This window comes from Eptatretus burgeri, chromosome 17 (assembly GCF_056783735.1).
Source record: "Eptatretus burgeri isolate ZD-2024b chromosome 17, Ebu_testis_v1, whole genome shotgun sequence".
NCBI classification, from domain to species: Eukaryota; Metazoa; Chordata; class Myxini; order Myxiniformes; family Myxinidae; genus Eptatretus; species Eptatretus burgeri.
The window spans coordinates 26,288,555-26,303,029 of NC_140977.1; the positions used below are offsets into that span (position 1 = coordinate 26,288,555).

Sequence of the window (14,475 nt, forward strand, 5' to 3'; positions counted from 1 at the left end):
AAGGAGGTCAAAGGCCAGAGTATGTATAACCATCCAAAGCACTTTATTCTATACAAAGTCAAGGCTTCTGGAGGAGCTTGAACACAGAACAGATCAGGATGTAACAGAACAAAGGAACAGCAGAAAGAGGGGAGGGAAACACCAACAGCAGTGTTGAAGGATAAAGCAGAAGGGAGACTCTGACAAGTAAGGAATGTGGAGAAGAAAGAGGAGTAGGGGAGGATGGATGCAGAGGGTGGACAAGGTGGATACGCAAGCAGACTCTCATGAAGGAAAAATTGGAAATTTGGGGGAGGGTGGGGGGGGGAGTGGTTTAACGGGGGTAGAAAAGAACATCGTTTGAATGGGGAATGATCTGACATAGTGATGAACAACTGTCTTGAGGACTTGGAGGGAAGAATAAGATTGAAGAGGATGTGGAAGCTGGTTCTATAGGTGGGGAAAAAAAGGAATGAATGAGTGGAGGTGAGCAGCGGTCCTGGATTCAGGTAGTTTCACCAGATGGGGGTTGATGGTGGACCGTGTGTACCCTGTAGAAACCTATGTGATTTGTGGTGGGGGACAAAGCACGGAAAGAGCAGAGGGTGCAAGACCAGACAGGAGACGGTAGAATACAGAAAGACCACCGACCTATCTGTAATGGGGAAGTGATTGGTCCATCGTCTCAGCTTCATCGTGGGAGATTTTACATGAACATTTGCATAAGAAATGAGGAATTAAAGCATTCACTGAAACTCAAGACAAAAATATTTTTTAAATTAAACATTTCATTTTCTGTTTTCACTTGAATTTGTAACATAGAAATGTATTTATATTCTTTGAAATTTCATCAAATATCCCCCCCCCCCAATCATTCCATTAGGGCCCCCCTGGAGCCTACGGCATCGCTGTACCTGGGCGAAAAGTGAGTTTTCCCACTTTTCCTTATTTACCTCGTTTATTTTCTATAATTAATAACAGCAGTAAATAGATTTATGGAAATTAAAACAACATAAAACTCTCATTTAAATGATACATGTCTAATATATTCATTTACTCAAAATAATTCAAAACTTTAAAACAATTCAGGTGAAAAAAAATCAATGGAAGTCCAATCTATTTGTTGTGTTCGATTACTATATCCAATTGAACCATCATGAAAGATGTAAAGCATATCAGAACTGCTGTAAGCTGGCTATCTCATCTGCCAAATCTCTCCCCCCTCCTCCCCCAAACTCCTTATCTTCTTCTAGGGTGCAACAGGATATGATGGTCGTATGGGGCCAGACGGGGGTCCTGGAATGAAAGTAATTTCCACAGTTTGATTACATGTCGATCGGAAACACCAATCTCAGGATGATAATACATCAGTGAATATTCTGCCCTTGTTTCCTTGCTTTTCAGGGAGAAAGAGGAGACAGGGGACCAGCAGGTCCCATCACGTACCTGCCCCCTGGCATTCCACAGATAAAAGGTACCTGTCATTACCTTCTTTATGCAAATTGTTAATTGTTGAGACTTTCTGACATGTTATTTTATTTGCAGTGTGTTTTTTTTAATCCGTAAAGCATGGGCTAAATGTCTGGTTGAATTGGATCTGGTTAAAATGTACGTTGGAGTGGTATTAGTGGGCTGGCAGGATGGCCTAGAGGTATGCACACTCACCTCTAAACCGTCTGGCTTGGATTTGAATCTCAGCCTAGGTATAAACTGTCATCCCAGTGTTTCACTGGCAGGGTGATTCATCAATGTGTAAAAATGTCTGTCCTCAGATGGACTTTAAAGTAGGTGTCCAGACTGCCAGTATTACTTGGTGGACGTTAAAGATCCCTTGATGTCCTTCACGAAGAGTTGACAAAATTGCCAGCACCATGAACAGATTCCAAATTCCTGACTCACATACTTAGTCCAACATCAAGCTTGGCCAGATGGTTTGTGAAACACTTGGGCCAACCCTACTTGAATGTGTGAATAATTGTGACCACTAAAGAAAGAAGAAGAAGAAGGTGGGTGTCAACAAGGGGGGTTGCATCGTGGAGCACACCATATTTCAGAGGAAATCCATCCATCCATCGGGACCATACTCTGTGCAGAACATTGGTGCTCCCTAAGCACTCTCCTGGGCTATTGAGCACAATCCTGGACGGGTCGCCACTCCGACACAGGATACCAGCAAGCTGGCACTCATTTTTCCCACCTCAGAAGGATGACAGGCAGAGTCAATCCCACCTGTTATTAATTCAACAGCCGAGTGGGATTTGAACTCAGAATCCTAGGATCCCAAGCCCACCACCCTAACCATTAAACCAACACCAGGCATATGGAGGAAATCCGACCTGCATTATGATTTTTAGATCTCACTGAATTTTAATTGCCACCGTAATTCCAAATGTATTGTATCCGTTGAAAATAAGGGTTGGCAACCTGTTATTCATTTTAACAATGAGGAGGAGCTGGAATAATTGACAGTCTCCGATGGGAGTGGAGATCAGACCAAATCAACTCGAAGGGATATTCTATCTTTAACTCGAATGGACACTGAGCGGAGTTTTTTGTTGGGGTTTTGTTTTTATTTTTGGTTCGGGGAATTTGTGTGCTGTTGATTTTTCATAGGTTGCATTTTAGTACCCAGTCCAAGTTAGCCCAAATAGTGGGGCAGATAACAGCAATTTTTGAGAGGAATCGTGCAAATGATGATACAAGCATCAAATTTGGCACATTTGTTCTCCAGGGGATTCTAATCAAATCTGCCTGATTGACCATTTGAAAATCCAAATTTCGAAAAATTTGAAAACAAATTTTTTTTTTTTTAAAGTCAAGATCACGAATCAATGTTAGATGTTGGCTGAGATTGGTGAATGTTTCAGAAACATCATCAAAGACGTTCCAAGTCTGCCATGCAGTTTTCTTCCCTTTACCGCAGAAGGCAGACACGACGTCACATCCAGTGAACGCATGGAAGTATGGGATCCCTCTAACTTTCTCAGGCCCTATTGCAGAAACTACCTCATGGACTGGAATCCATCGTGCCAAGGCTCCTTGGCCAAAGGCAATCCACATGTTCTCAAGACCTAGTTCCTGTAAGGATGGCAGTACAGATATTGCTATGACTCGTACGTCCGTGTCATTAGCCTTAATGATAATGGACTTGCTACCATCCGTCGTTGCATCCCTGGCGTGTACAAATATTCGCGTGTTAGCTTCTTCATGACAACATGGAGACACAGCATCCAGTTACTTCCTTGTGTTGCTAATGGCATCTTCTCCTTTTGTTACAATGACTGTGCTTATCGTCTGTGCTTCACACATCTTTTCCGCAAGGAAGTGAAACAGCTCAGTCTTGTTGCTGTCATCTCGAAGAAAGCTTCTCCAGTTACTTTGGGTCTTACTGGTTCCTGTCACTCTTCTTCTGATTCCTTGCCCCCTTTTCGACCTTGCCTCGGACTTCAGACTTGACTTCTTGTACACATCAAACACTACGTCCACCCTCTCGTACCTGGCACCATAGGATTCCACCTTTGGGATGATGTCTTCTTTAGCATAGTCATCAAATATCTTTGAAGTGCGTGGCGGTAGGGCATTGATAAGTGCTGATCCATCAATGATGACTGCATCTCCCCTTGGTTCTCTGTCTGGGATGTTCACTTGCGCTTCAAGAATTTCAGCCGGCTGTGACTTCAAATTTTTTTGAATTTTTTTTTTTTCAAATTTTTCAAAATTTGGATTTAAAAATGGCCAATCGGGCAGATTCGATCGAAAGCCCTGCAGAACAGAAATGCCAAATTTGATGCTTGTATCATAATTTGTACGATTTTTCTACAATCTACGACACTAAAGGGCATTCAGAGACGACTCCAATATGGGAGCTGTTGGATATCGCCTTCCTCTAGGTCTAGGTCATCAGAGAGCTAGCTGGATTTGACATGGAAATTTTCCTAAGACTCGCTGGAATTATTTCTGCTGGAAAATAATTAGATACTTATAGGTTTGTTCTACAATTGTTTTTTCAACAAATAAAATATCATTTTTGTCTTTGCATTTAACTGTATTTTTCAGTTTTCACCACCAATGGGGTCACCAACATGCCAAATTGACTTGTAAAAGAGGTGTTGCTTGATAGAAATACTTCATTCATGTAGTAGTAGTAGTAGTAGGTATAATTGTTGAACCAATTTAACAGGTTACCCGGGAGATCCAGGTCCGATGGGACGACCCGGTTTACAGGGAAATCCTGGATTCGAAGGTCCAAGGGGTCCACCTGGTCCTCCTGGCTACCGTACCGGACTTCCTACTGATAATGGTAAGTGCTGATTTTGTCTCCTCAAACTCATTTAATGATGATGCACCTTGTGCACCTTACTGCGGTGCAGTTAAGCCCTTCTCTTGGATTCTGCTTTACTCTGGAACTTGGGTGAGGGTTTTTAGAAGACTTCATTTGTGATATTTCATCAACAGGGTATGTTGCTTGATCTACTTTGGCCAAAGCAACTCTCTTCCATCATTACCAATGCCTACATCCTTGTCTGTTTTCCAGACGTATTGCAGTAATACCTCACTTCGCGCTCAGGATGCGTTCCTGGAAAAGAGAGCGCTAATCGAAAATGTGCTAAAAGGGATCATTATACAATTGCTTAAATGGAGAAGCGTTCCCGACATAGTTATTTCTTATGCATGAGCGTTATATAATGGCTTCAATTGGGTTATTAGTAATAGTGCTTATAATAATAATACAGATGTAAACATGATTTTACAAATCTATTTCAAAAAAAATTATACTAATAACATTAGTAAGTACAGTACTGTACTAACTAAAACATATAATACATACAAACATTCAAAAAAAATAATAACTGCCATCGCTCGCTACTCTGCTAATACTCCTGCATGGCAGTGGTAGGAGACGGGGTGGGTGGAAGCTCATCCTGCATACAGTACACACAATGGCGGTGGGTGCATTTACTCAGCGAGTGCTGCGTGTTATGGATTTTAAAAATAAAAAAAAATTCTGAAGATTTTCTCCAGGAGAAAGAGCTCTATAACGAATCAGCATTCTACGGAGCATCATGAAGCGAGGTATTACTGTATTACATTGTTAAACACATGGTCCTCCATTGTTAACAAAATCACATGCCTTTGATAAACATGACATTGAGTCCATAACATCACCATCTTCTCAGTCGGGATGTTCTGCATTAAGAGTGAAACTTTGCATGCCATGATATTACTTCTTCTTTATTTGTCCACTTTTTTGTCTCACCTTTGCCATCAGTGCTAACCAGTAAAGCAATGTCATGTGATGTTATATCCATTTACCATGAGCAGAAAAGGAGACTCCTCATCATGTTGTGCTTTCATTACCTTACCATGTTCTCTCTCTTTCTCTTCCCATTCCATGTGTTTACCTCCATTACATCATTTCTCTGGTTTCGGGTCATTCCTCTTGCAGATTGTGCGGGTAAGGTCGTTTCGTTCTGAAGAATTACGATGATGCTTCGCTAGTCATCGGGCGTAGCTTTGTGCTTTTATTTTGCTTAACTTTGTGCTTGTTCCTCCAATGGCACAGACTGCTAATCAACCTTTTCTCACTCGTAAACTACTGGATAATGTATCTTGAAGAGACTGATAGAATGAATAACGAAAGGAAAAAGAAACATTATGCAATCACTCGGTGATCATGAATAAACAGTGACCAAGTAATAACGAATGAAAACAAATCATAGAAATGATTTCTCTTGAAGAAAAAAATAAGAAGAAGAAGAAAATAATTAATTTAAACTCATATCTGTATCATCTAAACACCAGCAGTACCTGCCGGGTTCAATCAGAAGATAACAAGTTGTAATTCACAAACCGATTGCATATCCATCTCTGCATTGCAATGCGGATGTAAAATCAAGTGAACCACAAGAAACTAGAAGGGCAATCGGTAGAGTGCATACCTCCACCATGCAAAGACTGATCCAGTAAAACATATCAGGCCCAATAATTTTTTGAAATGTCATGCGATACATTGTTTTTGACCCCATCTCTCAATGGTGAAGAATCACTTTACAAATTAAAAAAAATTCTCATATCCAAATTTGGATACGGATCTTCACCAAAATTGAATCAATTCTTCCTCGTCACACCCCAACCTGCCCACCGAGTTTCATCCAAATCTGTGCGCAACTTTTTGAGACAGCGAGCTGTGCATCGTTTTTGGCGCCATCTCTCAATGGTGAAGAATCATTTAAAAGATTCTAGTAGCCAGATCCGAATCCAGAACTTCACCAAAATCTAAGCAGTTCATCCTTGTCGCACACCCAACCTGCCTACAAAATTTCATCCGAATCCGTAGACAACTTTTTGAGATATCGTGCACACAAACAAACAAGAAAGAGGCAAAGTGCACAGCATGATACTTGCAACCCCCCCCCCCCCACACTCTCCAAAGGTTGCCATGGATACATCAAATTGTCCATTTTATTATGATTAAAATTTACGACCTTAACCAAGGTCAATCGGATTATTTTTATAATCAAAATTAATTATTTTTCAGATTGAACTGATGATTTTAGAAGTTTGACCTTGGGTTGACCTTCGACCTTTTGAGCTCAAAAATAGTTCGTTTTCAAAATCAGTGATGCACGCTGCAATTGCTGCTTCATTTTCAGATTAATCGGATGAAAATTGACGATTTTTCAGATGAAATTTGATGATTTTATAAGCTTGACTTTGAGTTGACATTTGACCTTTTGACCTGAAAATAGTTGCCTTCCCAAATCAGTGATGGACTGTGCAATCCTGTTCAACTATCACATTAATAGCATGTAAATTGATGATTATTCAGTTGAAAATGGATGATTTTCGAAATTTGGCCTTGTTGACCTTTGAGCTTTTGATCCCAAATATAGTTTGTTTCCAAAATCAGTAATGTACTGTGCAATTGCTGTTTAATGTCAAAGTCAATCGGATGAAAATTGGCGATTTTTCAGATAAAAATTGATAATTTTTGAAGTTTGACCTTGAGTTGACTTTTGACCTTTTGAGCTCAAAAAATAGTTCGTTTTCAAAAGCAGTGATGCACGCTGCAATTGCTGCTTCATTTTCAGATTAATCGGATGAAAATTGACGATTTTTCAGATGAAATTTGATGATTTTAGAAGCTTGACTTTGAGTTGACATTTGACCTTTTGACCTGAAAATAGTTGCTTTCCCAATTCAGTGATGGACTATGCAAATCCTCTTCAACTTTCAAGTTAATAGGATGTAAATTGACGATTTTTTCCATTGAAAATAGATTTTATAAGTTTGACCTTGAGTTGACCTTTGACCTTTTGATCCCAAAGATAGTATGTTTCCCAAATCAGTAATGTACTGTGCAAGTGCTGTTTAATTTTCAATTCAACCAGATGAAAATTTATGATTTTAGAAATTTGACCTCAAGATGACCTTTGACCTTTGACCACCAAATCTGCTCAGTTGAGAGTTCCTCTACAACTTAGTAAAGTTTCATGACGATCGGTTTTGAATTGTGACTGTAGGTGATAAGCGACAGACAAACAAGCAGATGGGGAATCGTTGACAATGAGCCAGGTCTCAAATTTTTCCCTGGAGCGGTTTCAAAGATTTTGAGGTGTGAAGTTTTTTTCCAAGATGGCGCCTGTACCACGCGACCTATGCCGTCATAATTATAATTAACATATTCCACAGGAGGCGCTCCTATGGTGAAAATTTAGTGTCAGTTGGACCAAGAATTGCAGAGAAATAAAATTCATACTGATCGAATCAAGCATTGTACTTGTCGAATTATGACATTCATATGAATTATGACATATATAATTAAGGTACCGATGACATCATCAATAACCTATCTTATTCCCCAAGGGGAGTACTTGACAAAAAGCCATGTTTCCATTTTTTCCATGGAGCAATTCCGGAGATTATAGAGGTGCAACTATTTTTCCAAGATGGCGCCTGTACCACGTGACTGCAGGTCACAATTTTAAACCAATCTTCACAAAACTTTACCACATGGTAGAGTTTGTCATAAGGAAGAAACCTATTGTTTAGGAGGTCAAAAGGTCAAAAGGTCAACATAAGCCCAAGGTCAACAACTTAGGCGATATTTCTAAAATCCTCAATTTTCATCCAATTGATTTGAAATTTGAAGAGAATTTATATTTCAGGTAAATTAATTCAACCAGCCAATGACATTTGAGGTCAACGTCGACCAAAGTGTCAACATAGGCCCAAGGTCAACAACTAAGGTGGTACTTCTAAAATACTCAATTTTCATCTAATTGCCTTGAAATTTGAAGAGGATTTATATTTCAGGTCAATTAATTCAACCAGCCAATGACATTTGAGGTCAACATCGACCAAAGTGTCAACATAGGCCCAAGGTCAACAACGAAGGTGGTACTTCTAAAATACTCAATTTTCATCTAATTGCCTTGAAATTTGAAGAGGATTTATATTTCAGATCACTGAATTCAACAACCAATTATTTTTGAGGTCAACATTGACCAAAAGGTCAACATAGGCCCAAGGTCAACAACTAAGGTGGTATTTCTAAAATCCTCAATCTTCATCTAATTTCCTTGAAATTTGAAGAGGATTTTCATGTCAGGTCACTGAATTCAACCACCAATTATTTTCGAGGTCAACATTGGCCAAAAGGACACCATAGGCCGAATTTCTAAAATTGGCAATTTTCATCCGATTGACTTTATATTTGAAGAGGAGTTGCATGTTTGGTAATTTAATTCAACCACCAATTATTTTCGAGGTCAACATCGGCCAAAAGGTCAGCATAGGCCGGATTTCAAAAATTGGCAATTTTCATCCGATTGACTTGAAATTTGAAGAAGAGGAAATGATTTCTAGCATAATATTTCAAAAATATCTTGGGCCTGATATGTTCTAGTGGATCAGGCATTGCATGGCAGAGGTATGTGCTCTCCCGAGTGCCCATCTAGTTTTGTGTGCATTCCTTCAGTGTACTTTTATGTCCCTTTATATTGCTTCAAGAAGTATAACTATATATGTGTGTGTATATATATATATATATATATATATATATATATATATATATATATATATATATATATATATATATAATTTTGTGTGCTCACTCCTTGTCCTTATTAACGGTTCAGGCTGTCACAAAAAAAATAAATGAACTGCTGCATGAAGCTCCCATTCCCACTTCTTCAATCATGGAAGAAGAGCTTTTCAAACAGATATTTTTATTATTAAATGAACACAAATTTTAGTGCAAGTAAATCAATTATTAGCTTCCAACCATGGAATTCGATTATTACAAATCGTTCAACGGCAAAGTTTTTATTATTCTGTGACAGCAGGAACAGCTATGTTAAAGCTCGTGGTCCTGCTTCCACTTTGCATGACAGCCGGATGGATGTGTCCACTTTTAGTAGCTCGTAAACCCACTCCCTATGGGAGCAACAGGAAGGGTCATCTTATTATCCTCTCTGGGGTTTATAGATTGCAGTAGATTTCGGCTCACGTCTGTTAGTCTATGGTGGACGTGATAAGCATAGAATGCCTCAAGGATGTCGGGATTCCTCCAGATTTATTTCAGTTCAGTGTTAAACAGCAGTAGTGACCATTTCAAAGGGTAATCAAACGTATTTGTGGTTAATAATATTTTTATTTCTGGTAGGTTTGCCCCAGGATACGCCACGATAAGCTATTTCGACATGTTAACACAGAATTCATCAGAGGAAAAACCCCTTGGAGAGAGTGGATATTATTAGGATTAATATTGTTTTGTAATAACATTAATACTATGTGATTATCATTCATGTTGTTAATACTTTTTTTATTAGAAGTGGCCTTGGAAAAACGACAGCATTCGCTATCTTAACATGAATATACGCCTCGACACGGATTTTTTCCAAAGGCAGAAACCCCCTTGGTGGAGGGAGGCAATTTAAGTCGCTACAACCTCCACCATGGGACACTTAGTCCTCCTATCAAGTTTGGTTGAGATTCAATAAGCAATGACCGAATGTATCGCGGTCAAAAAAACAGTCAGACACAGACAGACAGACAGACACCAAAATTAATTTTGTATTTTAGTATGATTGGAATACCCATACCTTCCCCAGAGTGAAAAAGGTGTCAATACCCACTTGGGATCAGTGGTTAAACTACTTGCACTATTATCCATGTACAGGAGAAAATCATAAGTCATCTCCCTGATCACACTGGTGGTTGGTGGGTGGAGGTGGGGGGGGGTGGGGGGTATTTAAGGGGTGAATTATTTTGTGCCCATAACGTGACCCTGGGTACACATACACACAAGATGTGGTGGAACTTGACCCAGCGTTTTCAGTTCTATAATTATCAGACTTCATACATACAATTGCCTTATTTTAGTCTGATTGTATATACCGAAGAAAATAAGCAAAGTTGTGATTCCGTAAAGTTTTCCGAAAGGTTTTCATTTGTCTTATAACTCCCTTAATGTTATTCTAGGTATCTAGGGAATGAGTTGACGCTGGTCAAAGAAGGTTAATATGGCCTCGTTGTTTCTGTTTTTTTTTTCTCCATGTGTTTGACATCAAACACAAAAGTTTGTTTCCGCTTGTGGTTAAACTCCAACCTCACCAGGTTTGCAGCTTTGCACTCTCACAATCGGCATGAAAAATGAATTGCCTTCATCACCCTGAGTCAATGTCCACTCTGCAAGAACCTTTATGTTCTTTTTGTGGAGCAACCTTTTCTTTGATTCATCGCACAGCATCTTACTTCCTGGCTGATACTCTATCACTGCATCTCTGCACTCTGGCCTTCAGATCTGTTGCGGGATACCCGGCATTACGCTGCTTTGCGCTATCCATGATGCTAATTGGCATGCCACTGGTTTCCAGCAGCCCTGCGATGGAACTCATGCTTGATCCAGAAAAGCTCTTTGTCTGTCTGTTTGGTATGCTAAAGGCTCACGCACTAAAAGGGAGAATTAAACGGTCAATCCTGGAAAAAGAGGACAGTGACTGCTGTGAAAATGTATGTATGAATTCCGCTGTGTGCACGACGGTCGGACTGTGCATGAAAATGTAAATTAATCCAGTGATTAAATCGCAGCAATCTCTTTCTCTGTTGGTGTTTTGCAGTAAATTAAAATGAATTTCTGCAGCTTGTGCTCCTGGCTAAGAAGGTGTTCAATCTTACCGGCAGATATACAGTATTGTGTCAATTATGAGGATGGTTCAAAATGAGACCTGGGTACTTTTGTTTATACGAAGTCGACTATAACGTGTGAAGATTATTAATTTTTGAGAAACAAAAAAAATCTTCTATGATGTTGCTAACCCATACCCATAATTACGTGTTTACTGCTTCAATACATGTGCTGAGAATATGAGAATCAAGATGGCGGCGGATTAGATCACAAAGAGGATGATGGAGCAGTGAACAACTAATACATTTCTAATCCTCGAAAATATCAAGCTCGTTTATCTTTATAAGTGATTGGCCGCATAGTATGGCGATAGTTGCCTGCAAACGACATCCACATTTCACTGCTGCGCATCATTTAAATATGGCTGGAAAAATGTACAAAATGAACCAGGTGCTCAAAACCGCGGCAACCTTGATCAACAGCAAGGACCTCAGGTTTCCATTCTGACAAACAGAGTACAGCCACTGAGATTGGGGGCATTGTGACATCACTTCCTCGAGCACTCTGGGGACTAGTGCAACAGCATCTTTTAATGAGAGCATGGAAATTAAAAAATAAATGTCCCAACTCCATCATGGATGCAAACCAGTGGGGTTTGTCCATGCTCTATCCTTCAAATGCTGAATGCCAAGCAAGGAAGCAGTAAATGCAATTTTTTAAATCCTTGGCATGACTCGGCCAGGGTTCAAATCGCCGATGTCCCAGATTCAAAGCGGATGTTCTTGCAATTAAATGACAAGTTAGCGATTGTTCTAACTAATTTAATATAGAGTTGGTAAAAGTCCAGGTCAAATTAGAACCATGCTCATAACTAACATTTACATAATTCCATTATTTAAACCGAAGGTCCGTGTGACACTAACTTTGTGACTATATTATTGATGCACATATATTAGTTTATTTTACCCTCTTGTTATCTGTTTCTTTTGTTATGTAATAATTTTGTTCATCTACGTGTCCATATAATTGCATTATAATACTTTAAAACAACTAATATAGCACTTATGTGGTGGTGAATGTCCGGTATGGTGAGAACTGCTGAATGTCCAACGGTGTTTCTTGCTGAACTTATATACTTTTACAAACTTCAGAGAAACATAAATGCTAGTGGAGTAATGTTTCCATGCTCACAATACTTACGGATAGTTCTTCAACAATACTTCCGCACTTGTATGCAAATGTTCTCCAAGAAAGGAGCATTCACTCCACTGGGGGTTGTGGGCGTGAGCTTTGTACATGGTCTCGTACTAGGATGTTCATCATCATCCCTACTATCATGGCCTATTTTAAACCGCAACGGGTTTGAGCGGCATCACCGAACTGTACCGCAATAATGCGATGAGTTGCGCGACATTTAGCTCTCGCAATACTCAAAATGATACCACTGGTTACCGTCCGCTTGAAGTCGTACACAATGAGCCGCCATCTTTGTCCGAGTCCACATTTACGTGGCAGTAATCCACTGAGCAATTGACATCATCATTGTGCCATGTGTGAGTTAATACGTCGCACACACCCTCAGCTATAAATAAAAGTGTAACTTTCACTTGAAGCAACTCCATATCTAAGAATATACAATTCGAGGTATATTGATGGATTTTTATGCTAGATTGCACTTCTTAATTACAGCTAAAAAAGACTTTTGTCCATTTTTCAGTTGACAGAGGTCCACCAGGACCTCCCGGAGTTATTGGCCCAAAAGGAGAGATGGGAAACCCCGGTCGATCAGGCGGAGGACAACCTGGAGAGCCGGGTAGTGATGGGGCGCCCGGTTTTCAGGGTCCACCAGGAAGACGTGGACCTCCAGGGATGGTTATCCCAGGTTCGTTTGCTCACCGATTTTGTTCCGTTGCTCTTTGGTCATTCCGATTGAGATGCTCAGCTGCCTGTCCCATCTGCATTCATGCAAACATCAAAGATCACCTGATATATATTTCACAACTCTCTGCCTTTTGGCTTTTACCCGGCAATTGTTCACATCTAATGGGATGAAAAAGTAACATCAGGTGAAATCTCATGTGTAAGTTCATCATATCAGATGTGTATGTTAAGTTTGTTGTGTGTGCATGTGAAGCAAGCATGACAGATCAAATGCTATCGTTCTATGTTTAAGTTTCATTGTTTGTCCTGAAAATTTGCACAAACTTTGGTGCAGTTCAACAACACCGAGCATTTAACAATACAGAGCCTCGCCAGGTTTTATCCACAGCGTGTGTGTGTGTGTGTGTGTGTGTGTGTGTGTGTGTGTGTGTGTGTGTGTGTGTGTGTGTGTGTGTGTGTGTGTGTGTGTGCGCGTGCACACGTGTGTATGTGTGCTTTCTCTTGGTGAGTTTCTTATTGTCCTCCATCTCTCTGTTCTTCCTTTTTATTTGTCTATCCGGAGAGGTGAATCTTGCAAATCTTTTTTGTAAGGTTCATCTGGCTGTGCCTTGATGGGTTTGATGGTGTAGGAGTAGCAGCCGAAACCCAAATCCCATCCAGGTTCCCCTGATGACTCCTTCTATGTCTATTTGGATTCCTCCTGATACTCCATTGCTGTCTCTGGTCAGTTATTTGATTACAATGAACGATGTAGATTACAGTACATTGGCACGGACAAACACACCCTCAGTAACTGGCATGGCTAACTTGGACAGGATCCATATTTGAAGTATAAAATCGACTTGTGCTTAAATTAGACAACTTTGTGGATTTGTGCTTCAAGCAGCCTGGGCATACTAGTCATGACCGTAGACCCTGCAACAGTCTCAGACCATTGACTCAACTGGCCTGCAAAAAATATGGTTAAGGCTGCTCCGATGCGCTCGTTGAGCCCGTGGTCTGAATTATACTGAAAGTCCTGAGAAAAATGTGGATGTTATCGAGAACCACAACAAATTGAAAAACACAATTTGCTGCGGTTGGCGCTGCTGTTTGGGATCTGTGAATTATTCACATTTGATTATACTTAACAGCACACAGACCAAATACAATAACCTGTCCCCCCCCCACCCCCGTGGGTGAGGCTAAAAGAGTCCAGGAAATTTAATTGAAGTTGACAATTGATGATTAGTTCCTTAATTCCTCTGTTTCTTCCTGTAGTTCCTTCCAACCAAACTGGCCTTCCAGGTATTGCTGGTAAACCAGGAGGCATAGGAAGTCCTGGAAGTCCTGGAAGCATGGGGCAAAGAGGTTCGTGTTTCCACTCTGTACTGAACTTTTCAATGCATCTTTGTTCATTATTTATTCTTATTAATTTTTTAATTGTTTTGATGATTTTATTTTCAGGTAAGGGGATGGGGGGGGGGGTATCACTGCTTTTCATA

General features: G+C 40.0%; 1 protein-coding gene across 2 annotated transcripts in view; it reads left to right on the forward strand.

The window, feature by feature from the left end:
* LOC147009592 (uncharacterized) overlaps nucleotides 1-14,475 on the forward strand; it is a 270,091-nt gene that overhangs the window by 170,069 nt on the left and 85,547 nt on the right. For both annotated transcript variants that reach the window (XM_085862391.1, XM_085862392.1), the window contains exons 15-20: nucleotides 863-904; nucleotides 1,233-1,286; nucleotides 1,384-1,453; nucleotides 4,160-4,279; nucleotides 12,828-12,992; nucleotides 14,252-14,341. In XM_085862391.1, coding sequence (XP_085718517.1) covers nucleotides 863-904; nucleotides 1,233-1,286; nucleotides 1,384-1,453; nucleotides 4,160-4,279; nucleotides 12,828-12,992; nucleotides 14,252-14,341 — 541 coding nt within the window. The remainder of the gene's footprint in view (nucleotides 1-862; nucleotides 905-1,232; nucleotides 1,287-1,383; nucleotides 1,454-4,159; nucleotides 4,280-12,827; nucleotides 12,993-14,251; nucleotides 14,342-14,475) is intronic.